The sequence below is a fragment of the Engystomops pustulosus genome, chromosome 11, assembly GCF_040894005.1.
Source record: "Engystomops pustulosus chromosome 11, aEngPut4.maternal, whole genome shotgun sequence".
Taxonomy (NCBI): domain Eukaryota; kingdom Metazoa; phylum Chordata; class Amphibia; order Anura; family Leptodactylidae; genus Engystomops; species Engystomops pustulosus.
In genome coordinates, this window is record NC_092421.1 from 38,129,864 (window position 1) to 38,157,283 (window position 27,420).

General features: G+C 38.8%; 1 protein-coding gene across 7 annotated transcripts in view; it reads right to left on the reverse strand.

Moving 5' to 3' along the window:
• Positions 1 to 27,420, reverse strand: part of GRID1 (glutamate ionotropic receptor delta type subunit 1) — a 1,020,611-nt gene that overhangs the window by 133,064 nt on the left and 860,127 nt on the right. For all 7 annotated transcript variants that reach the window (XM_072131335.1, XM_072131336.1, XM_072131338.1 and 4 more), the window contains 2 exons: positions 14,625 to 14,786; positions 12,572 to 12,691 (listed from right to left, as the gene is read on the reverse strand). In XM_072131335.1, coding sequence (XP_071987436.1) covers positions 12,572 to 12,691; positions 14,625 to 14,786 — 282 coding nt within the window. The remainder of the gene's footprint in view (positions 1 to 12,571; positions 12,692 to 14,624; positions 14,787 to 27,420) is intronic.

The window sequence follows — 27,420 nt, forward strand, 5'->3', positions numbered from 1 at the left end:
TTAAATACATGTGCAAGCAGTTTATACTAGAAATAATATGCAAAGTCAAACAGAAAACTGGCGCAAAGCCCTTAGTCAAGTAAAGCAAGTAAATGTGCCCCATCATTTTCAGAAATATGAAAAAGTTGTTTTTTTATTAATTTAATTAGATTGGGCTACAAAATGATATTTCGTACATAGAAATATTGATTATTATTTAGTTCAAATTCAGTTTTTTATGACCCTATGTAGTAGAAGTTCAATTTATTAATAATTTATCATTTTAGATTATAAAAAACATTGCTTGTTGCTTAAAATTAACATTTCAATATGTTAATAATTGTACATTAAACATTAAATGTAGAACAAATCGATTTAAAAATTCATTTTTACCTAGGGTATTTGGGTTAGTAAACTTGGGCAGGTGACCAAGGCATATAACTCCTATTATTCTTTTATCCTGTGGTTTTTACTTTTTACATTTTTTTAACCCTTGTAGGTACTTTGTTTGTATTGTATTATATGCATGCCATTATCCCCTATTGTTTGTATTTGTATAACTGTGATTATGGATGGAGGTTTCTGTTGTGACAAAATCAATTTCCCCTATGGGGACAATAAAGTATTCTTTTCTATTCTATTTTCTTTAGAAATATCTGTGGAATAATAACTGTGAAATTCTATGTTACAAGTACTAAGGCTGGAATCTGAATATCCTTTAGAATTTCAGATGAGATAATTCAGCATTATAACTCAAGGATAAATCTAAATGATTAGGATTCATGGGGGTGTATTGCAGGCATATCTTACATAGAGAAATGATACAATGACAAAACCTAATAAAGAAACAAGAAAATACTATATTGTAGAACTGTAAAATCAATGGTAATTAAGCATTCGACATTACTAGTCTGGATGCAAAAATATGTAACATGTCCATTCCCACACACGTTGCATTTGCCCTCTTTGACTGTTGTGTTTAAACTCCTTTAACGGATGCTCCTGTAGCTAAAACACTTACAGTATGGCATATTTTTATATGAAAAGGGGTAATCATATCAGAATATAAGATGAAAGAAGATTGATACCGTATATACTCGAGTATAAGCCGACCCAAGTATAAGCCGAGACCCCTAATTTTACCACCGAAAACTGGGAAAACATATTGACTCGAGTATAAGCCGAGGGTGTAGTATACAGCCAGCCCCCATGTAGTATACAGCCAACCAGCCTCCATGTAGTATACAGCCAGCCCCCAGTAGTATACAGCTTGCCCCCGGTAGTATACAGCTTGCCCCCGGTAGTATACAGCTTGCCCCCGGTAGTATACAGCTTGCCCCCCGTAGTATACAGCCTGCACCCAGTAGTATACAGCCTGCCCCCAGTAGTATACAGCTTGTCCCCTTGCAGTATAGAGCCTGCCCCCAGTAGTATAGAGCCTGCCCCCAGTAGTATACAGCCTGCCCCCAGTAGTATACAGCTTGCCCCCAGTAGTATACAGCTTGCCCCCAGTAGTACACAGCACAGCCCCCAATAGTATACAGCTTGTCCCCAGTAGTATACAGCTTGTCCCCAGTAGTATACAGCCTGCCCCCATCAGTATACAGTCTGCCCTCAGTAGTATAAAGCAGCCCCTATTAGTTTACAGATAAAGAAATAAACTTAATACTCACCCTCCGTTGTCCCGATGTTCGTCGCAGCTCCCGGCGGCTTCCGATCCCCATCACGGCTCCCGGCGGCTTCTTCACTCTTCACTGGCCGGGAGATCGCGCTGGCCATCGCACACTGTGATGCCGCGCTGTCGCCGCTGATGACGTCATTATTTATTTATTTATTTTTTTCATTGACTCGTGTATAAGCCGAGGCGAGGTTTTTCAGCACATTTTTGTGCTGAAAAACTCGGCTTATACACGAGTATATACGGTAATTCATTTTCTATTCATCAAAATAGCTAAATAGGACACAAAACACTATAGTAGCAAATGCTTCAACCACATTTACTTTGTATCAACTCCTGCTCTAGGACAATCAACAAATTTACTGTCAGTGTTGGTCTGATAGGAAATAGAAACTAAAGTGAATTCTGACTCTCTTTACAGCCCTGTGGAAAGTTTTCACTCAAAATTACAGGAAAATAAAAAATTAAATATGTATATTATGACATTATTGTTGATTACCAAAATAATTTGTTGATAATGTTCTTTTTAACCCCTTATCACTGACACTTGTTTTCTGTTTTCATGCTGCACATGCTCAGTTACTTACAGCCAGGTCCTGGCCAGAGGCGGAACCTTGCATGAAGAGGAGTCGTCAAACTCGGGGCACACGCTGGACCCTTGGGCTGCGGCAGGAGGGATCGGATGCACTGGTAAGCACACCTGGGGGATCTGATCAAAGGGGGGCACACTTACACGCCACGGTCATGGTTGACTGTGGCGTGTAAGAGGTTAAACACCTGGGATCAGAGTCTTTCTGATCCTGGGTGTTAGTGCCGGCTCTGGGATTTGATATCACAGCCTGACACCGGCACCAGCGAGATACAATGTCCCACAATCCTCTTCTGATCCTCCATTGTAGAAAAAACCCAATCGGCTTTTTATGGCGGTTATTAAAGGGTTTAACAAATTGAAACCAAGAAACAGCAATTGTTTACTTGTAATCAAGCTAGACTATAATGCTCTATTTAATGTGCACATAAATTTGTCAAATTGTAAATAACCTCTTGGTAATGTTACCATTTTAGTTGCGCTTTAAGACTATAGAGACTTACAAATAGTTTTATTGTCAGCTACTAGTGACTGAATGGGGAATTTTACATTGTAATAAAATATTGGATTTTCTTTTATTGAATACAGTCTTGTCAGAACTTGTAAACATTCAAACAAATAAAACAATACAATTTTGTGGCTTATTATTAAAGCCGCAGAAAAGCTAAATTATATTATAAGCCAACAATAAAGCATCTAAAAAAATCAATATCAAATACAACATGAAGATTTCTTCAGCTACATTAATTTTCCAGAATCTCATATGATAGATAAAACTTTAGTTGTCAGCAAAAAATGAAAAAAATGTCTTCTTAAATTTTTATTATGTCTATATATGGTATTCTTGCAGGTAAAGCGAGTGACTTTAAGAAATGTAAATGCCTGGTTTACATAAATGCTGCAAAAACAAACTTGTAAAAATATAAACAGAAGTGCAGAATCTTGACCACTTTAGTGGCCTAGGTTTATATTTTGTACCAGCTATGAGCAGGGGGCTGTGCTGGGGACATTGCTATGGGACCTTTGCTGGGTACATTATTAAGGAGGCTCTGCTAGAGGCGTTATTATGGGGGCTCTGCTGGGGACATTTCATTTTTGAAGGTCTCTGCTGTGGACATTTGATTAGTGAGTGGGGACTGCTGGACATTATATTAACGAGGGAAAGCTGCTGTTGGACATTTTATAAAAGAGTAGTGGCAATATATACTCAAATCAATACGTTTTCCAAATTATTTTATGTTATAAGTAGGTGTCTCAGCTTAAACACAGGTCAGCTTATAAACAAGTATATGTGGTTTGTATATATATTTTTTTCTTGCAGTGAAAAAGCCAAGGACCCTTTAGGGGAGATTAATAACCACATTAATATGGGGTTTTAGATCGTGTTCTGGCTCTCCTATGACTAGCTTGACAAAGTGGCGTGACCTGTGAAAATGGGCTGTGGCTTTGAAACAAAAAGGTTCTTGCACCAAAAATACTTCTGACCCAACAGCATATTGTCCTAATTTTCTGGCATAAAGTAAGCCAACTAAAAGGAGGTGCAGAATATGACTAGACAGTCTTATAGTGCATCAGACACATGACCCAACACCAGACACTTATGTGAATATGGTGCAGAATAAGACTAATAAGTCTAATCTAACCTTAGGATACTTTTCTTTGGTGCCGTATTGTGTTTGGTGTGCTATAGAAAAAAGGGTATTGTAATGTCAACTTTTCTTTAGCTTCTTCTTATAAAGGCATAAAAAGAGGGCATCCAAAAAAGGAGAACTATCAGGAGGGGGCTATTTTCCTTAATAGGGAGGAAAGAATTGTTTAAGAGCTATTTTTGTCGAACATATGAAATGATGCATGATGTTTTGGCATGTCAGGCACAATCAACAAGTTAAAAAAAATTATGACAGCAGGTGACCAGCTCATTACCTATGCAAGAAGTGTGTGTTTGTAGTTTGGATCATGTGACCAGCTCCTTTCCCATAGTTATTCCTGAACAAAGACCACAATGTTTTCCACTGTACTTTTGGTCTTGAAGTGCTGCTTTTATTAATTTGGTATATTTAAAAGGAACTTTTTACTCTACTTCGTGTGCACTGTAACTGCTTACATCTTTTGTTATGTACCTGTTCACACACATTTACATGATATTGTATAAGAAGTATGCAAGCACTGTTTTCACTACTATGATATTACTATAAATAACTAATACGTTTTTTTATATGTACCTTTGAAATCACAATCAGAGGCGCAAATTGATGATCATGTGACAGTCTCACACGTGTGTTAAATACTGGGCTGTTATGTTAAATCCTTTGCTTGAGAAAGGTGGTAACCGACCAAAATGTCGTGCATGGAATAAACTCATCACTTTTTGTTCCATCTAATGGACTGGTATGTGCTATCTCATTTTTCCTATATATTATTGAAACTCCCTGGGGTTTGAGGCATTGCACCCTCCCCTTGTTTGGGATTTTTTTTGCATTGTGCTGCTGTGGACTTTTCTCTAATATAATAAAGGACTGTTGAGGTACAGTGTGACTGGATAATGAATTTATGAATGCAAATACTAATACAACAAACCTTATGAAAGTTGTAGTTGTGTAGAAAAGGAATTTTATCAAACTTTCAGTTCAATCTACCATATTCAGTCATTGGGTCCAATCAAATCCAGATCTTTTCTAAGTTGCTATGTGTGAATCTTTTAAAATAACAGTTAGTTACTGCCGTCGTTCTTCACAGAACATAGAGAAAGGGAATGGACTAGATGGAAAATTAAAAAAAAAATTGTAAAAAGTCAACAAGTTGGCAGCTTTTGATGAAAAATCTGCGTTTTAGACAGATTTAGACAGAAGACAAAAGGGGGTTACAAATCATTTTTCAGGACAACCATGTAAGCAGTGAGAAGACAAAATAACATTCCTTTTGAAGAAAATGTTTCCTTAAAACTATAGAAACAAATAATTTGTGTACATAAGAACTTAGGGGAGGGGTTTAATGTGCATTCACATATGATCCCCGACCCTTATGGTGCCTCTGGATACACCAAGAGGTTTTGGCCATAGCAGGTATATTTCTACACCAGGGCCTAGAAATATGCTCAGCATGCAAACTTTCAGTTGCAAAAGTTCATCGGTGCGAGTGCGCAGGCGTTGGGTTTTTCTGACACAGAAGCCCTGTTAAATGTTTGCCTATATTTGTACACTGAGTACTTTTGCCTTAGTCAATTAACTAAAACATTAGAAAAATAGAGAAATCATGTGGAGTTTGGGTTATTGCATTACTGAATGTGACGTTAACAAGCCAAAATAATACATCTAACACAACAAACACACATATTGTATTCGGAAAAGGTCATTTTTCCGCACAATAGCCATTTATATGAATGGATCACCCCATGCAGTGCATGTACATTATTGTCATGCATTTTAACTGGGAAATTTTCAGCAGGGGAAATAGTCTAAAATTATTTGCTACTATGTTGCTTTTATGAAATGCAAGAGTAATAACTACCATTAATATTCATTCTGAACCTCGTTATGGTCCTTGACAGATGGAACATTATAAGCTCTCAGCATATTTCACATGAATACACAAAGTATAAAGTCAGGTTAAAGAAAATTTCCCAATATGATAGTGCCTTGTTTCTTATGAAATTATACTTCTGCTTTTCAAGTGAAAAACTATAATTTGGGGCTTTTAGTTTTAATGTCTAGGGAAATAGGATAATAATACAAAAAAAAGCTAAAATATTTAAAACCCTGTTTTTTATTCTTTCTCTTTGATATTGTCTGAAATACATTCACTTGTTATTGCTCTAGAGGCGAGATAAATATCCATCACTTTCTAAGTATAAAATCTTGTTTTAACTAAAACAAGAGGTCTACCGTAAATTGAATGAGAACTGTCTAAGTAATGGACCATATAAGCATCATAATAAAAGTACACCCTGACAATATTACTAAGGTAATGTGCTTATTTATATTGAAAAATATGAGGCAAAATAGACATGATAAGGCATAAGGGACATAATGGCCTCTTGAAGAGAAAGGAGCAAAATAGGCAATTTTATCTTAAAATAAATAAGTAAAGAACAGACTGGATATATTTAGGAAGATTGTTGTGAAATAGTCGTAGATCCATTTATCGTTAATAAGCATTGTATTTCCTATAAAAATCTCAGCATGAGCTACTTACCAGATACAAATAGGTAATACTGTATTGTCTCCCTTAGAGAATGATTTTATTACTACCACAAGGGAAGAAAATACATTATATATAATACATTTTTAAAATAAGTCAATAACTGTGTATTCCAGGAGAGGATATTTGTCTTACTCTATATATGTGCTGTAGGAAGGTAAAAACTGCCTCAGAATAACACTTTAGTTAGTCAGACTTAGTGTAAATGTTCACTCATTATGTACCATTGTAGATAGAAGTGGGATTATTTTTCTTTAAAAATTAAAGTAAACAAAAAGGTAGACAGTGCTCTCGCCAAGTAGATCAATCCAGAGTGGATGCAGCCCACAATCCTGTTAAATTGGGGGTTACCTGGACTGGGTCATATAAAGCAGAGAGTTGAATGACTACTCAATGACCTTAACGTGGGATAAAGCTGTTCATACAGTGGGAAGTAATGCAATGAATTTAGCAAAATGTGAGCCATTAGGTCTTAAAGACGGTCACGTCAAAGAGTTAGGTACTGTTTCCAGTACAACTTTTATGAACAAGTCGGAATATATTTTTTGATGGCAGGTAAGAGGAATCAGGGACAAACAGAAAAACTTACTTTCTAAAATATCATTATATTGGTAGTCCCCAACTTAAGAACACAGAACATAAAGACAACCCCTTTTATGAGTAATGACTTCTCTCCAAAACTCGACAACATGTGATCTGCTCATCTGTACATCTTTTATATGAGATAATAAAGAAATCAGATTTTAGAAGATATTTACTGCTGCTGGACTTTGTTTTTCTTTGCCAAACCTTACATTAGAACCTATCTGACCACTGTGATGATCTCTGGATGCCAAACTTTAGGCCCAGCTATCAAAGGTGTCTGCAAAAACACTTTATTGCTGATCCTTGCTCCCTTGACAATCCGATATATTCAAAATCGAATTGTCACAAAAAAGCTACAATTATAACATATTCCTGCTCCAACATACATACAAATTCAACTTACAGTATTTTTCAGACTATAAGGCGCACCAGAGTATAAGGCGCACCATCAATAAATGCCTGCTAAAATATCTAAGTTCATATATCAGGTGCACTGGACTAGAAGGCGCACCTGATTATAAGGATGAATGACCAGCAGGTTTCAGACCTGTGCACAGTTCAAGCCAGCTGTTGTCTGTAAGTAAGGTTCATATATAAGGCACACTGGGCTATAAGGCGCACCTTTGATTTCTGAGAAAATCAAAGGATTTTTTGTGCGCCTTATAGTCCGAAAAATACGGTAAACCTATAGAGCATATTTTGTATGTAACATGGGGACTGATAGTAAGTAGGTTAACATAAATATTACCAATCGACTTACAAAAAAACAGATATGAAAAGCCCTGCATTGTTTAAGTATGGAAATGGGAGCTTGTACATAATTACTAACATAGGTACTATTATTGCACTTACACAGTCATTGTTCACAGTTAATTACACAAGAAAAAAGAAGGAGCCTGCATTTAACAACAAAAACAAGGCATTTTCTTCTATTGGGACACATAAAAAATGAATACATGTAATGAGTTTTACAATGCCTTGTCAGTTTCAAGGATCAAAAAGTTAATCTTGAATGCCACTCATTATTTAAAAAAAAAAAAAAAAAAAATCTGGACCCCATGGTTTCAATACCAAAACAGTACTGCTTCAGGTCTACTTACCCCCTCCTCTCCCCCTTCTCCTACCTAACATTTACCTCTTACCTCCCCCCCTTTATCCCCTCCCCCACATCGCCTGTTCTGAATGGGAAGCCTGTTATTCCTACAGATTTTAAGCCTACTCACAAATATTGCCTAAGTTTTCTGTTCTTATGTTCGGTTTTATCCTTTACATACATTTATCTAAGACAACTGCTGTAAAATGTAAAAATACACAGCCCTGTATTATTGAATATAAATGTCTAATTTTGTACACAATAAAACCAGTTTTAAAACAAAACATTATTTCAGACTTTAATCTACATGTAACAAACATGTCATATATAGAGAGGAGTGGACCCAAACTTTAGGTTTGGCCTCCTCTGTTTGTCAGCTCTGCCTAACCCAGATATGTTGCTTGATGGGATGCAGGACAACTAACTTGGAAGCTTTACACTAGACATGGCTACGATTATCCAGGTGGACAACTATTAGAAACAACTGGCCAATCACAGTCATGCTTAGATGCAAGGAGGTTAAAGCTGCCTGATTGGCTTCTCTGTTGCCCATCAAATACCGTGTCTGGGTTAGGTGGAGCTGCCGAACAGAGAACGAGAAAACCTAAAGTTTGGGTCCACTCATCTTTAGTCATGTATTGACAAAATAAAACAATATGCAAACAATTGTGTGTAAAATACAGATTTTTTTTCTGGAGCACAGTTCAAGGGGAGTGCGTCAAATTTCTGTTGAGTATGCAATGTAACACCCCTTTATGTGCACAGTATTGTGTCGGGACATGCATAGTGCAGCCGCAACACAATACTCGTGCAGACATTTCAAAAACACATGTGCAACTAGTTTGGTTCTGGCATAGACTGCATAATACAGTAAATGTGGCCAATTGACAATATTTCCATTTCTACTCATTTCAGAAATGTTGGAAATTATCATTCAGTATAGAATGTTAAATTATGCTTGTTCTTATTCATTTCAACATTTTTTTTCAACATTCAGCATTGACTTGGAATAATTAGTCCATACATAAATAATTTGATTCTTTTGTCAGAATAATTCCCATTTAGGAAATTTGGCATATGAAGAAATGTGTCTTAAATATAATGGATATTTCAAATAAATTTGAAAAATGACCCATATATTCAAACATTGCTTTTGACTTATCCATTACTACATGTGTTAAACGCAACTTGTAAATCTGTATTTTTACATTAGATTGGCAAAAATTATTTAATTCAACATACCGTAAATGGAATCTAATTAGAGATGAGCGAGCACTAAAATGCTCGAGTGCTCGTTATTCGAGACGAACTTTTCCAGATGCTCGAGTGCTCGTCTCGAATAACGAGCCCCATTGAAGTCAATGGGAGACTCGAGCATTTTTCAAAGGGACCATGGTTCGGGAATAAAATGTGTTATTTAATTGAAAAAGAATGTCTTCTGATAAGTTAGCAGATGTATGCAAACATCTACAATCTATTCTTCACTGTTCCGCGCGTATATTATCTCCCGACAAGTTAGCAGATGTGAAGAACAGTGAAGAATAGGATCATTTAAGTGAAAAACACAGTGAAGAATAGATTGCAGATGTTCGGCACATCTGCTTACTTGTCGGGAGATACGCTGTCTCCGTGCCCCGCTGTCTCCGTGCCCCGCTGTCTCTGTGCCCCGCTGTCTCCGTGCCCCGCTGTCTCCGTGCCCCGCTGTCTCTGTGCCCCGCTGTCTCCGTGCCCCGCTGTCTCCGTGCCCCGCTGTCTCCGTGCCCCGCTGTCTCTGTGCCCCGCTGTCTCCGTGCCCCGCTGTCTCCGTGCCCCGCTGTCTCTGTGCCCCGCTGTCTCCGTGCCCCGCTGTCTCCGTGCCCCGCTGTCTCCGTGCCCCGCTGTCTCCGTGCCCCGCTGTCTCCGTGCCCCGATGTCTCCGTGCCCAGCTGTCTCCGTGACCCGCTGTCTCCGTGCCCCGCTCTCTCCGTGCCCCGCTCTCTCCGTGCCCCGCTCTCTCCGTGCCCCGATGTCTCCGTGCCCAGCTGTCTCCGTGCCCCGCTGTCTCCGTGCCCCGCTGTCTCCGTGCCCCGCTGTCTCCGTGCCCCGATGTCTCTGTGCCCCGCTGTCTCCGTGCCCAGCTGTCTCCGTGCCCCGCTCTCTCCGTGCCCCGCTCTCTCCGTGCCCCGCTCTCTCCGTGCCCCGCTCTCTCCGTGCCCCGCTCTCTCCGTGCCCCGCTCTCTCCGTGCCCCGCTCTCTCCGTGCCCCGCTGTCTCCGTGCCCCGATGTCTCCGTGCCCCGCTGTCTCCGTGCCCCGATGTCTCCGTGCCGCTGCCTGATGTCTCCGTGCCACTCCGTGCCGCTGCCTGATGTCTCCGTGCTGCTGCCCCATGTCTTCGTGCTGCTCCCCGGTGTCTCTGTGCTGCTCCCCGGTGTCTCTGTGCTGCTCCTCGTTGTCTCTGTCCTGCTCACCGTGTTCTGCAATGTGTTCTTCACACATATATATTGTTCTTCACATACTATTTTGTTCGCACCGTTCCGCGCGTATCTTCCGACAAGTAAGCAGATGTGCCGAACATCTGTAATCTATTCTTCACTGTGTTCTTTACTGTGTTTTTCACTTAAATGATCCTGTGTTCACTGTTTTTATTCTATTCTTCATTGTTCTTCACTGTGTTTTTTTAATTAAATGCTCGATCTCGAGCAGGGGAAATACTCGTCCGAGCAACGAGCCGTCTCGAGTACCTTAATGCTCGAACGAGCATCAAGCTCGGACGAGCATGTTCGCTCATCTCTAAATCTAATTTTCTCAACTATTATATTCCATCACTTTGATGCGCTCTTACAATTTCACTCTGCATATTGGGTGCATTAAAATAGATCTTTATTAAAAAGCTCTTTACATCTTTATGGATGAACTAAATAGTTCTGTTAATACACATGTTAAGTATAAAAGGAGTTCGAATTACTTTAAAATATTCCGGTAGACAGATAGGAAGATATTTTTGGCTGTCTTATGTGCATGAGCTAATATAAAATAAAGTAAAGCCTTTGTATATCAAGCCCAAAAAACTATTTAAAATGAAGACCAAAATCTTCTTTTTCCTCTAATAGTCAATAATTGTTCCCTAGAATGGCTATTGCTACCGTGTTTGCTAAATGTTGACTGATGTGAACTTGGGGTCATTTACCGAAAGAACCATTTTACATTATGGACCACAAATCCTGCAAGCTCATTAACACATTTTAGTTGAGAATTAAGTTGAATGATATTCTCCAACAGCAATGCAAAGCATATGGCCACCCTTATTACAACCCAATATCATCACGACTTTGACTTTCTTCCTGAAGTCTCCAAAGCATGTAAGCACTATACTTCATCTGGATAATTTATTGGGACCAGTCAACTATATAATGTGAATATTGGCGTCCTGGATACTATTGTTCTGTTCTGGTAGCAACAAGCACAGTCCCTGCTGCCCTTCATTTCTTGTGTTTCTCCAACCAAGATAGGTCTAAGGAAGGCTTTCTAAAGTGGTGACCCACATATTAACTGATTGAGTGTTCTTTCTTCTGGTTGAGTGTTCTTAATTATATAGAAGAGAAAAAAGTATAGGGCAGAAGGGACCAAGAACAGTGGCAATTAAGTATCTGGAGAGGTTAGTGAAAAGTATGGTTATAATTTTTTAATTCTCTCTCAGGAGGCTACTATTACTGTAAGTCAGCTAAAAGCATTATTCTATGATTGTTTATTACAGCAAAAAAAAAAAAAAAAAATCTACATCTCCTTAATAAATTTAGGTCATAAAAAAACAAATTAGATTACCTGAGCCCTAACTCAAACAAATTGTGAACTTCTGCCTTGAATATGAAAAGCGGTGCCGGGCAAAACATACACAACAATACAGAAACCTCAAATTTAAACAAATACTGAAAATCCCAAAAGTTTCAGCAGTACTAGTATCTAGATATGAGCAGATTGCTGCATAGCCACCAATCCGGCCATATGTTCGAGTCACACCAGAACCCTTGACCCAAACTCAAAGTTTGGGACTGCTCATACTCCTACTAGTAGCATCAGATGAAATCAATTGCTAAAATTTTACAATGACCTTTTTTAAGTCTATAATATCAAACACAGATGTTTCAATTTTAAGATAAATAAAATTTTCACATAAATGCCTGATAAAATTAGTAGCGCCTTCAGATTTCAAAATGTGTAAGTCTTTTTTTTTTTTTGTTGTGAATTTAGTTTGTATATGTATTTATGATACAATTGTTAGGTAAGTTTTGGTTTGTTGTTTCTAACACTAAAATGTGCATCTCAGACAACCCATTTAACTTTATTTTCAATTTGCTTTTTCATCTTCAACAGATGAACTTCAACCATTGCTGTGACTATTGATGGAAGAAATGCTTCTTAAACTGAGGGAAAATAAACTTTTGCATACAAGTCAGATAATAAGTAATTTACCCTTCGCACATCTTTGCCAAATGTCTCACTGTAGCTGGTTCCAAGAATTTCAAACTGTACATGAGGATTTGAGCCATCTTCCCTGAACTCCATAATCCCAGTTAATCCTGTTATGCGACCCTGAAGAAATAGGATTTACAAAAAAGATAGAAGCAACAGGACTGAAATGTAATTATCTGCAAAACAAAGTTCATGATCTATGACCTTGCTTAGCAAAGAATAGATAAAAACATATATTTATTTACATAAAATAAAATAATATGAATTGAAATGAAAATTATATAAAAGGTGTAACTACTATTTAACATATTCATAACATTTCAGTGCTCAGTAAACTGCTTCGTGTATAGAAATAATCATAAAGAATTTGAGTAATGGACCCGGAAAAAATATATAGTATTTAGAATATGCATAATAATAATAATAAAATAATACCAGTAATCTCTATATAGCGCAAACATATTCTGTAGTGCTTGACAAATCATAATGTTTTTGTTGTTCAAATGCTTTTGTGTGGGTTTAACATTTTCCAATTGTTATCCTATAACCGAGCAGAATGATGGGAGCCCACCCCTCCGGAGATCCTCCGAATAGTTAGATAGTAGGTGACCACTAGAGATGAGCGTGTATTCTCGTCAAAGCTTGATGCTCGTTCGAGTATTAAGGTACTCGAAATGGCTCGTTGCTCGGACGAGTATTTCCCCTGCTCGAGATCGAGCATTTAATTAAAAAACACAGTGAAGAACAATGAAGAATAGAATAAAAACAGTGAACACAGGATCATTTAAGTGAAAAACACAATGAAAAACACAGTGAAGAATAGATTACAGATGTTCGGCGGTAGACATCGGAGACATCGGGGCAGTGGCAGCACGGACACATCGGGGCAGCGGCAGCACGGACACATCGGGGCAGCGGCAGCACGGACACATCGGGGCAGCGGCAGCACGGACACATCGGGGCAGCGGCAGCACGGACACATCGGGGCAGCGGCAGCACGGAGACATCGGGGCAGCGGCAGCACGGAGACATCGGGGAAGCGGCAGCACGGAGACATCGGGGCAGCGGCAGCACGGAGACATCGGGGCAGCGGCAGCACGGAGACATCGGGGCAGCGGCAGCACGGAGACATTGGGGCAGCGGCAGCATGGAGACATCGGGGCAGCGGCAGCAAGGAGACATCGGGGCAGTGCGGAGACATCGGAGCAGCGCGGAGACATTGGGGCAGCGGCAGTACGGAGACATCGGGGCAGCACGGAAACATCAGGGCAGCGGCAGCACGGAGGCATCAGGGCAGCACGGAGGCATCAGGGCAGCACGGACACATGGGGGCATCAGCAGCACAGAGACACCAGGGCAGCGGCAGCACGGAGACATCGGGGCAGTGGCAGAGAGATTGGGGAGACTTCAGTGGAAGAAGAGGAGCGGATCCGGGGACAGCGTATCTCCCGACAAGTAAGCAGATGTGCCGAACATCTGCAATCTATTCTTCACTGTGTTTTTCACTGCGTTTTTCACTTAAATGATCCTGTGTTCACTGTTTTTATTCTATTCTTCACTGTTCTTCACATCTGCTAACTTGTCGGGAGATAATATACATGCAGAACAGTGAAGAATAGATTGCAGATGTTTGCATACATCTGCTAACTTATGAGAAGACATTCTTTTTCAATTAAATAACACATTTTATTCCCAAACCATGGTCCCTTTGAAAAATGCTCGAGTCTCCCATTGACTTCAATGGGGCTCGTTATTCGAGACGAGCACTCAAGTATCTGGAAAAGTTCGTCTCGAATAACGAGCACTCAAGCATTTTAGTGCTCGCTCATCTCTAGTGACCACAGATAATAAGTGCCAGCAATATAATTTCTATTTCATTTACGTCATATTTTTCATTAAACTCTGTTTAGCCAAAGAGATATAAAAGATATAAGAGATAAAAAATGTGTACAAGGGCACAAAATAAAACATCACTAATAATAATAAAAACTATTAACAAAAATAATTACAGAAACAACAATTCAGTATTTGTTTTAATAAATTGGTTTTATACCTTTTTTATGGTTTCTAGCATAGACCTTCCTCCATTCCAGGGTTTGGTTGACTTTCGCATACAATTTAAGCTTGCCATACTATGCCACTTTCTGTCTTCTAATTTTCTATGGAAGGCATTAGCCAACATCAGTACACTGTCATAGAGGTAAAGGTTGGAAACCTGTAAACAATACACACTTTGTTATATTGCTATAAATAACCCAAATTACAATATAAAGAACATAGATGCATAGAGCATTGTGGGCATTGAGGAAAGGTGCATAACATTTTGTTTGTTAATGGACCCACTGGGAGCAAGAAATCGTAAAAGATCATTTAAAGAGCACCTATCACCAGATTTTGACCGCCCTAACAATTCCTGCTGATAAAGAGTTACAAGTCCTCTCCATTTCACAGAAAATTAGCTGCTAGTGGGGCACTGTACCTTAATTGCAGACATTTTTCTGATATGCAAATTAGCTTTTGTGATTCATGTGTAGTATCTATGACTCTTCCCTCTCTCAGGCTGGCAGTGAGCCACGCCCCAATATTCTGACTGACAGCTCTGGGTCTCTTCAAATTGCTGCTCCGCCTCCTTGTACTTAGGGACTGTCTGCTAACATTCAACTACAGACATATAAAGCTCTGTGTACAGATGGGGAAAAACGGGGCTCATTTACTAAGGGTCCGTGGACTACACAAACGTAGGATATTTCGGCAATTACCGTTTTCGCCACATTTAAAAGCAGGTTGTGGCGCATGTGATAAGATGTTAGCGCAAATTTTGGCGCCGGCTTTCATGTCACACAAATCGGGGGGCAGGCCGTCAGTCGATCCAACAGATTTGGACTGACCGCAGGATTTAACATTTGAATTTGTGTCGCAAGCCAAGCACTTGCACCGGGAAGAAGAAGGTGAACTTCTGCGGACCTGAGCAGAGAGCATCACATGCAGGGTATCGGACGCACGATCTTAGTGAATCGCACTGGGACGGGTAAGTAAATGTGCCATTGTGTTTATTTTTTTACATGATGCCTTGAGTTACATTCATGACATTTGACTAGTGACATCATTACAGGTCTCTCAGCCTTCTAACATTAGCAAACTGTGCACCATGTGATTACATGAAACCACAGCAGCCTCCTTGGAAGTCCATGGAAGCTGCTGTGACTTTATGTGGTCAGATACATGCATGGGGTACAGTTTTATTTATATTCTTAAGAGGCCAAAGTACCTGAGATGATGTCACTCTGGTCACATGATATGAACTGTGACCTGTAAGGAGGCATAAGGCATGGGGAGGATTTAGATGAGAGAGACCGACCGAGCAGAACACACCCCCTCGGATGCCAGGGAATGTAAGATAAAATGTGATTTATGTGGATATAATCAAAACATTTTTTAGCTAAAAGAAGGGTGTCAGTAAGTAAATATGGTTCTAGAGGAACAAGTCACTAGCTGTATATGTGCAAATGTGGCAACAGGTTCCCTTTAGGGACCAGAATATTATGTAGAATGTACTGTATGTAAGTAACCCACTTCTAACAAAAGTATATGCATCTGCATAGTAACTTTTGAGATATCCAAATGCTTATGTAGCTGCAAAGCAGTTGCAAGGTAAAATAAATCTGAATATAATAAAATGTACACAGCTGTACAATGCAACATATTTATACAATGCATAATGTAACACACTGGAGAAAATGTATTAACAAACACACAAGAATTTAGGTGAGTTTGCACCAAAGAAATAAAAAAAAGAGTCTAAATGCATTGTGCCACAATTATCAAGGTTTTTTTTACCTTATTGTTTAACTGAGGAGGAGTGGCCTCTAGTAAATGGAGCATCTATGGTAGGGACATAGTCAACAGAATTCAACCATGCACCAAAAGTTGTGGTGCACAGTTTAATGAACACCAGAAAACAATGGAGTCATACTTGACACCATCCATTTCATGAAAAGACTTTTTTACTTTTATTTATCTTTGTTTAAAAGGATCATAAACATCAATACAATAAAATAAAAGAAGATTCTAAATGATTGCACAGCTACATTGCACATATACTCAACATTGAGAAATAATATTTATGAAGCTAAATAGTTGATCCAGGGTTAGTACTTTCTTTCCTAATACAGTTAATCCTGAGGTAGGTCACTATCTCTGCTATAGTGTTGATCAAAACACAAACTATAATAAAATCTATAAACTCAATAAGACCACCTTTGGATCCCCACAAATACCTTACTAATATTAGAATAAGTGCTACAGGCGCACAATTTAAACCAACTAGAAGGAGGTCTAAAGTAGAATAGAATTTATTATCACAGTGATAAGTTTCCCTCAGATTCCCAGAAAATCAAATTTATAACCTTTCCTGGTATGCAGGGATATCTATAGTGAGGCCTCCTCAGGCTGAACCAAGTAAGTAATGCAATGTGGCCAAGGTGACATCATCTAAGGTCCTTTTGCCTTAGCGTTCTAACATTTGCAAGCTGTACCCCATGCATTTATCTGATCACATGCAATCACAGCATGCATCCATAGACTTCTACTGCTTGTAGACTTCAATCTTTCAGATACTCATATATATTTATGAAGTACTGTTTACTAATTCTAGGAGGCTAAAGTACCTTAGTTGATGTCACCATGATCACATGACATTCTAAATGCTGAGAAAGCATGGGGATTGAGCCTGATGGTACCACATCCGCCTGATTCATTATAGATATCCATGGAAAACAGGCAAGGTTATAAATTAGATTTTATGGAGATCCAAGGCAAACAATTTTTAGTTAAAAGATGGGTGTCAATTAATAGGACTCAATGGAAATCTGACACTATTTGCATTTGTGACAAATACAGTGACAGGTTTCCTTTAAATTGTCCCCACGTTGAATAAAAGAGAGTTAATTATAATATGTTCAAAATAGAACTTGAAATTAGTGTTGTTGTCCATCAGGGCAGAGTTACTTCAAAAACATACAAAGTTTTTAAAAGTGTAAATAAAAGTGACTTACTGGGGCACATTTACTTACCCGGCCCATTCGCGATCCAGCGGCGCGTTCTCTGCACAGGATTCGGGTCCGGCTGGGATTTAAGATGGTAGTTCCTCCGCCGTCCACCAGGTGGCGCTGCAGCGCCGAAAATAATCTTAACGCCCCGGAATGCACCATCCCATAGAAGGTGAAGGTGAGCGCTCCCCAAGCGACACATTTTCGGCATTTAAATGCGGCGGTTTTTCCGAATACGTTGGGTTTTCGTTCGGCCACGCCCCCCCGATTTCTGTCGCGCGCATGCCGGCCCCGATGCGCCACAATCCGATCGCGTGCGCCAAAAACCCTGGGCAATTCATGTACAAGCGGCGCAAATCGGAAATATTCGGGTAACACGTCGGGAAAACGCGAATCGGGCCCTTAGTAAATGACCCCCACTGTGTTTTTACACAGTGTTCTTCTAACATTTTATTTTATTGTAAATATGTGAGGGGCTGGAAACAGACACATTGTATTTACTGAAATAATACTTATGAAATCCATCAATGGAACCACTTATCTGTGCTGCTAAAAAGGACAGTGTTCTTCCCTGACACTTGAAAAAATATATCCACCGGTAGAATATTGAACCTTTTACTTCATTCCTCAGAGATGAACAAAGAGGTTATTTAGAAAATTCTAGATCATTCTCATTGAAAATTGTTATTACTGAACATATTGGATGAGCTGCAGAACTAATGTTGTTTTCCAGTCTACCTTAAATGACATGTTAGGATGGAACCAGTCAGCTGTTATTTTCTGCATCAGAGGTTTCTTCTCAAAATGAAGATATTGGAAGAAAAATGTGGGGACTTGTAGCTCAAGAAAGCATCGCCAAATGGATACTTATGGTTCTTACATGTTACAGGCATGATATAGGTCAGCGTGGAAAGCTTTTATTTTGACATCACACTGATTTAAGGTATTAATTTTTCTCCTGTGTTAAACGGGTTGGAACATGAAAAAAAGTTCTCAAATTTTAATCTCCCAATGATGGTTATGCAATAAAGATCCTTTTTAACGCCATTACTTTACCATTTTATTTAGTATTATTGATGTTTTAACTACTAAAACAACGTGATGGTCAGTGTAATAATACAGAGTGTGGGCAGGGACTCTCTAAGCAGACACATTATGATCCCTCTAGTGCTATGAGATGCTGTGTGCTGACAATAAGCTGAGATTATCAGGGTCCAGGTTTAGCTACACCTTAATTTAGCTTCTGAACATTTTACTAGTATCTGACAAGTAAGAAAAGAGAAATGAGACAAATCAGAGATGAAAGATGATGAGATTAATGAGATGGTTATAAAACATAATGACAATCTATGCTACATATCAGCTATAACACACACAGTCAGCTCTGCTATACCTCTTTCCTCTGCTATAAATATCTTATCTTATCTGTTGTTTGTAGAGTCAGTCTTTGCACTCTTCTTGCCGGCAGTGTCTGTATCCAATTTGGACTTTTAATGGAGGGGTGGAGCAAGAGGCAAAGAGCAATGCATTATGCAGCTAGGAGAAGCTATTCATGAGAAGAATCGGCCATGCTCCACGATAGTCAGAAGATTTACGGTTGGATCCAGGGGCAACCAAAATTGAATACACCAGGACTGATATCGACAGGTTGGAATTATAGCTGTGAAATGCTGTATTTCTGTTAATAACATTTGACAATCCTATTTTGTTATCCTGAGTATATTTAAGAATCTTGTCTTCGTGGGAATACCTCTTAATGCCAGATTACATTTCTCAAAATTATATTCAAAGGTTTTATCAGGTTTAATGTGTATCCCCTCAGCACACAATAAATATGAATAAATGTATTATCCCAGGAAGTTCAATAATCTTAGACCCCCAATGATCCAGAGAGCAGGGAAGTGCAAAACTGCTTACCTGTTCTGTTCAGCGCTGAGGGTCTCGGCTGCAAGACCCCACACAATCATGTATTTATCCCATATGCTTTTAAGAAAGTGCAAAACAAAGACATGCAGGCGTTAAACATGCATTCTGAAAGCTTTTATTGGTAACTGGGCAAATTCAGATTTTCAGATTTTTTATTAATATTTTAACTTTTTATATAAAAGTTGGTTTGATCAAAACTGAAGAGAGGCCCCTGTCAATCTGGAGAGCACTATATGTATGCCAATATGATGCATTAGTTATGCCGATGGCAGATACTATTTAAAGGGACACTAGCATGTTGTAGAGCAGGAAGAGCTGAAATGATTGTTTTATCTTAAAGGGAACCTGTCACCAGGGACCTCATTTTCACTAAAAACAGAATCTTATTACATCTGCAGTGCAAATCTGCCTTTCTGCCTTTTCTTAGCATTTGCATAACAATATAATTGTGTGTTATAACTTACCTTACATCCTGACAAAATCCTGGGGTAGTCACAGGGGCTGGCTTTGGTTTGGATGCATTTCAAAAAACAACATGTGCCTTGTCTGTGTTACTCACTCCTCAGAGCTTTGCTCCACCTTTGTGCTCCTGTTCAGCTCCACCTCCTTCTCCTGCTCAGAGGTCACAGCCTGGTAATCTTTGGGGGAGCGACAGAGCTGTACAGAAGCACAAAGATGGAGGCAGCCTGCAGTTCAGATAAGTCACATGTTGTTTTTTGAAATGCATCCAAACCAAAGCCCAGCCCTTGTGACTACCCAAGGATTTTGTCAGGATGCAAGAGTAGATTATAACACACAATTATATTGTGATACAATTGCTTAGAAAATACAGAGAGGCATTTTTGCACTGCAGGTGTCATGGGCTTTTACAATATGTCTTGAAAATTAGGTCCCTGGTGACAGGTTCCCTTTAACACCTATCTACATGGAGCATGGTATACAGCAGAATGAGCTAAAAATAATTGATGGACCTTATTACCTATCTATATGTAGATTGTTTAGTGCAGGGAGAGCTGAAATAATTGCTGTATTTTACTACCTGTTGACATGCAGCATGTTATAGAGCAGAAAGAGCTGACATGATTACTGTGTCTTATTACCCATCTACATACAGCTTGTTATAGAGCAGGAAGAGCTGAAATGACTGATGTATATTATTACATTAGTCAACTGCACAATTGTAGTTGTTAAAGGTAGATTATGATAATAAGAACAGGTCATACAGCATTCAAAAATATTTTTTATGGTAATTCTGGATTGCTAAATCTAGAAAAACGTCATTATGATTATGTCACTGGTTGTTGGTGGCTTGTGAACCTAAACACTTTTCTTCAACAAACAAGTTAAGACTTTATAACTGAAATAACAACTTAACACTTTGGATTAGAAAGCAAACAGAAACATTACTGAACCTAAAACTTGCACTTGTCTCAAAATGAAACAAAAAAAATTCTGAAAGAAAAAAAAAAGTATTTTATCTACGGGAACCCAGTCGTTGTCAGAAGGGAATGATATGTAATTATTTTTAATTTGCATGTAAATGAAGCTTGTTGTACAATACTCAGTCCTACCCAGCTGGGTGATGAGAGAGCATTGGGAAAAACTAACTCTACCTTTTCCTTTATATTTTTTTGAATTGACATTTCATTTTTAGAATTTACGTGTCAGGTGTAAGGAAAATGGCATTTTCCAAATTATAACAGAAGACACATATCCCTTTGAGAGACAGGTAATTAAGTAGGTAAGAAATCAGCATGTGATCCAATCTCATGAGGTATTGCCACTTGCTTTGTGATCAGCTAATAAGTAGTGGGGACCTACAGTTATAATCAAGGGAAATACCGTATGAGCAGCCATAAATATCTCATTCATTGATTCTCTCTCTAGTGTCTACTCATATAGAGTCATATGTGTCCTGTTGGAATATGTTTTTAAAACCATGTCAATCACTTTGCACACCAGGACGAACAATAACATCCTGGTGGTGCGGAGGGTGAACAGAGAGAGCTCAGGCACTAAGTGCTCTCCATACACAACGGATGTCCACTGTATAATACAGCGGACACCTGCTGACACCAATCATAGTAGTTAACCTGTTAGGTGTCAAAGTTGATCCAGACCACGGCACCTAACACTGCTGCCTATGGATGTTGCCATCTTGGGTGATTGATCCCCAACCCTCCCCCCCAGTCGCCTCATTGGAGGGATCTGTTGCTATGGCAACCTACATTCTCAGAGACTTGTAGGCATGACCATGCATAATTATCTCCAATAGCCTGCCGATGTCTGGCTATTAGAGATCATCAGTAAAATTGCTGCAATACAGTCGTATTTCAGTATATAGTATTAGAAATCAGACCCTGCAGGGTTAAAGTACCCTAGAGAGTCTGAAATAGAGTAAGAAAAGGTAAAAAATATTTAAAACATTTAAAAAAGTAAACGTTTAAATCACCCCCTTTTCTGGAACACACAAATAAACTTTAAAGGGGTTCTCCGGTCACTATATGTACTTTTTTTTTAAACTTTTTTTTTTAAACTAACCAGTTCTTTTGCATATATTATAGTTGCACACCCTTACCTCACCACCCTGGGCTGTATACTTTCTTTCCCTTCACTTGTTACTTCACAGCTCACTGCTGCAGCTGCATAACTCCAAGATGGCTGCCCCATTCTGCTTAAAGACTACATCTCCCACAATACCCCTGGTCAGCACAGCTTCTTCATACAGAGGAAGGTGCAGCCACACCCCCACAGCAGGGAACAAGGAGCTGACTGCACATGTCAGACCAGAGAGCAGTGACAGTATACAGGTCGTTTCTATGGAAACTGTAAGTGTAGCAGGAACTGGCAGTGCACAGTGATTTCATGAAAAGGGGGCAGAAGATTTGATGACACTGAATTAGTAAAGTGATAAGTGTGGGGAGATAAGGTATAGTGAGGTCAATCTTTGTCATCGGAGAACCCCTTTAAAAATCATAAACATGTTAGATATCACCACATCCCAAAATGCCCATTCTACCAAAATATAAAAAACATTATTCCTGGCTGTGAAGGCCATAATGGAAGATAGAGCCCAAATGTCTGAATCAACATACTGATTACATATTGAAACATATATTCATATATTTCCATCCATGAATATATGAATGAAAAGTCATATAGGTCCCAAATTTATATAAGTTAATACGCCAGCTCGTACCACAAAAAATTACACCTTGTATAGGTCTGTGCACCAAAGTGTGAAAAAGATATTGGCCTCAGAATTTGGCAAAATGGCAAATATTTGTACAAAAGATTTACATTTTTTTAAATCTACTAAAACCTAATAAAACCTATATAAATTTGTTATTCCAGTGATCGTAGCAACCCCAAAAAATAAGAAGACATGTCTTTTGGAGCACAAAATGAGAGCTGTAAAACCAGAGCCCACAAGAATACGCTTGTCAATTTCTCCACACTTGGAATTTTTCCAGCTTTCCAGTACATGGCATGGAATATTAAATGCATTCCTATAAAGAAATAACATGAAGAAAGCTCTACACATTCATAAAGTGATGACTATTCTATCAATTAATACAATATAATAAAAACACTATCTTGTATTTGAAGCATATGACCTGTCAGGAATATGAATTAATAAGGATTTAGGTTTGGCACTAATCGCAGGTGTTATCATTTAACACTAAGAGGGCTCAGCCCTATTTTGTTTTTTTTACACTTTGGTGTACAAACCTATGCAAGGTGTCATTTTTTGAGGTACATGCTGACAATTTAATTAATATAAATTTGGGACATGTTTGGGACTTTTTGATCATTTTGTATTCAAATATTCATGGGTGGAAAAATTGTGAAAAAGTGTCGATTCAGGCTCTTTTTCCGGTCATGGTGCCCATGACTAGGAATAATCTTTTTATATTTTGATATAACAGGCATTTTGGGATATGGCAATACCTAACATCAGGTGGCTGATGTAAACTTTTAAAAAAAATGTTATACATAATGCTATCATATTGCAGTATATAGTAATTTCACTGCTGATCTCTAAGAGCCTTCCCGAAGGCAGAGATCACTGTCAATGGCAAGCCTACGAGTCTCTATGACATTGGCAACCAATGGCAACCAATCTGCGCCCTCCGACGATGTCACAGGGAGCTCTGATCAGCCATCCAAGATGGCAGTGGCCACCAGCAGCTCTGTTAGGTGCTGTACAGGCCCATGAGCTCTCTCCATACAACCCCCTTTGCCCCCGCAGCACCATGATATTATCATACGTACTGTTGCACAAAGTTTATATTTAATATATTTTTATTGAGTGTAAGCAAAGTAAGCCCTTAAACATATAGGGGCAGATTTATCAAGCAGTCTGAAAGTCAGAATATTTCCAGTTGCCCATGGCAACCAATCACAGCTCCCCTTTAAAATATTCATGAGCACTGGTGAAATGAAAGCTGAGCTGTGATTGGTTGCCATGGGCAACTGGAAATATTCTGACTTTCAGACTGCTTGATAAATCTGCCCCATAGTCTGCATTTTCAAACATCTCATTCTAAAAATCTTACTGAATTCCAGATTGGTATTGGAAATTGGATGCCATTGTACAATGAAACACGTGTTTGGGATTTTTCTTTTCCTACCTACATCTTCCCTGATGTATTGTGTATACTTGAACCTCAGGAACCACAAAACCTGAGTCCTGAGTCTTAAAACTGTATCTGTTTGAACTGTAAATGCTGCCACTACAATCTACTGCAATGAAGACATATGGAATAATAATTCAGAATGTCTGATTGACTAGTCTGTATATAGCCTGGAATACCCTACCTACTTAACCTGTTGCCAACCTTAGTTTAATTTAAGAGAAATCATACCAAAACATTTTGAGCAATTGTACAGTAAGTTTTCAACTGGTGCAGAAAAATGAGGGGCTAGTGTAAAGTTAATTCGAGTGGAACAATGTTATTGGTTATAAGCACTAAAATGGTCCGCACTGCTAACCTTCTGTGAAACTGTAAATCATTTATTTCTTTCTCACAGTTAAAGCCATAAAACCAGTATGAATCAGGAACAGTTCACAAACACATCTAAGGTGTTTCTGATCCTATCGGATTGTTAGTCATAAATGTTATGGTTTGGCCTAGACCTCTTAGCTCCCATTGAAATAATTTTTTACTAATACATTTTGAACAATTGTAGAGGATGTTTTCAACTTTTTTGTGGGAAAAGTATGAACTGTTATTGTTCCTGCATAAAATTGTGCTAAACTATACTTTACCTCTAAGGTCAGGTGGAGAGCCAGGCCCTTTCAACCACCATTAGTGCCGAACATCACAAATGTCATATGTTTTAGATGGGTCATAATTCTTACACAGTAAATTCTTGAAGATAGCCTTGCTAGAACCCAAAAGAGTAGAATCTGTTTTTTTTGCAAATGGGGAACCAACTGTATACATATGTCTTTGAATTTAAAAAATTGCATGTAGCATGTGAAGCTTTGAAATGGTAGATATTAATGGATTATCTCATTTGCCATTAACCTTTTAAACACTACATGCAGGATTTCAGGATAATATTTGTTATACAACATTTAAAAAAGCAACATCCTTCAGGCATTTCAAAAATTCACAAACAGAAGATGTCAGTTGGATGTACTTGAGGAAATAAGTATTTGATCCCAGGCAGATTTTGCAAATTTTCGCCTACAAAGAATTGAGTGGTCATTCTTATTGTAGGTACATTACAACTGTGAGTAACAAAAATCCAGAAAATCACATTGTATGATTTCTAAATCATTAATTAGCATTTTATTGCATAAAATAAGTACTTCCTAATTCCGGCTCTCCCAGAGCTGTTTTTCTTCAAGAAGCTCCTCCTACTGGGCACTATCTGTGGACACCCGTCCACACACTCCATTAATCACACTCCAACCTCTCCACCATGGGCAAGTTCAAAGAGCTATCTAAGAACACCAGGACATAAAAGTAGACCAGCACAAGGCTTGGATAGGCTACAGGACAATTGGCAAGCGGCTTGGTGAGAAGACAACAACTGTTGGCACAATTGTTAGAAAATGAGATAAACACTAGATGATCTTTCTCTGTCTGGAGCTCCATGCAAGATCTCACCTTGTAAGGGTTGGGATGACTCTGAGAAATGTCTGGAATTATCCCAGGAGCACACAGGCGGCCCTCGTCAATGACCTGAAGCCAGCTGGGAACACATTCTCAAAGATTACCATTAGTAACACACTAGGCTGTTATGGATTAAAATCATCCTTTGCTTGCTAGCACCCCCTGCTCATGCCAGCACATGTCCAGGCCAGTTTGAAGATCCCTACTGACCATCTGGTTTTGGACTAAACTCAATCTCTCTCTGTAGGTGTATTGAAGATGGGTTGTGGTTGGTTCTTTAAGTATGACATGTCCCAAAAAAACACAGCCAGGACAAGGAGGGCTAGATCATCTCCAGACCTGAACCCAATCAGAAATCTTTGAAGGGAGCTGAAACTGAAAGATGTCCTGTGACAGCTTTGAAACCTGATCTGGAGAAGATGTATGGAGGACTGTCCCAAAATCCCTGCTGCAATGTGTACTAATTTGGTCATGAAATACAGGAAATCTCTGACCTCTGCAATTTGTTTCAGTACCACATTTATGTTCTGTTTTTCTGTGGGATTAAATACTCATTTCATTTTTTAACAATCATACAATGGCAGACCGCTCCATTCTTTGTCTGTGGGAAAACTTGCAAAATCAGCATGGGTGTGTATGTATATATATATATATATATATATATATATTATATATATATATACACACACACACATATACGCACACACCACTTGCTGTCCTGAATTTAATAACTGCTCATGGAATATGTTCTACATAATGTTCTCTATGAACATAATAAGTGGTCAATTACTGTCGGTTAAAGCAGCACACTGTGTAAATATATTCTCAGGTAATGGTAAAAACCTGCTGATTATGACCTAATGTACTGCTTGTATTTATGTTTCAGTGAATGTAAAACTACTGGATTTTTTAATGATCAAAGATTGCTGCTGTTTTGTTTGGACAAATATGAATTGAGAAGACGACCAGCAGAACGGGCTCGTATCCCGGCACTCTATTCTTCTAATCCTAACTGAGCCTAATTAGAGTCTTAGATTTATATTGCTTTTGCTTTGCTTTATGTATGCACAAAGCATTTAGCAGGTAATTAGAGGGAAAAAAGCCCTCACTGGAAGGTAAGGTAATTTCTTATTTGTCTGTCACAGAAGGGATTTGCTTTATTTGTGCTCTTAACTCTTCAGAGTTTTTCCTGCAATAAAGGCCCAGCATGTAATGAACAGCATGTAATTAGCAGCGACTCAGCTCAGTGAAGTTAAGAACTCATGACAAGTATATCTTTCTTTGACCAACGTGCATACATTAAGAGTGCTCATTTCTAAAACTGACCATAGATATTAGATTTTCTCAGTGGGAAAACCTGAAGTATCCGCCACCTAAATGGCCATATACAGAAAGAGAGATGCAGTTACTACATTACTCCACTAGTGGATGCTTAAATGCCATTGTGCCGATTTTTTGCATGTATGTAGTGAAAGATTTTTGTGTGTGTACACCAGTTAAAGTGTGTGTACACCAGTTATTTTGTGTACAGGTCCTGAAATAATCGTAATTACTGGTGAACCTTTCCCCTTCAGACCACTTCCACATCAATAATGTTTACAGATTTTTGCACAAAACTATGCCAGGCAAGGTCTAAATCTCCTGATAGATCGCTCACACTTGGTAGCAATTTAATCAGCGGTTTATTGCTCGCTGCTCTGTTACAGCTCTCAATCGTATTGGCATCTCCCATTCAAAGAGAGAGGAG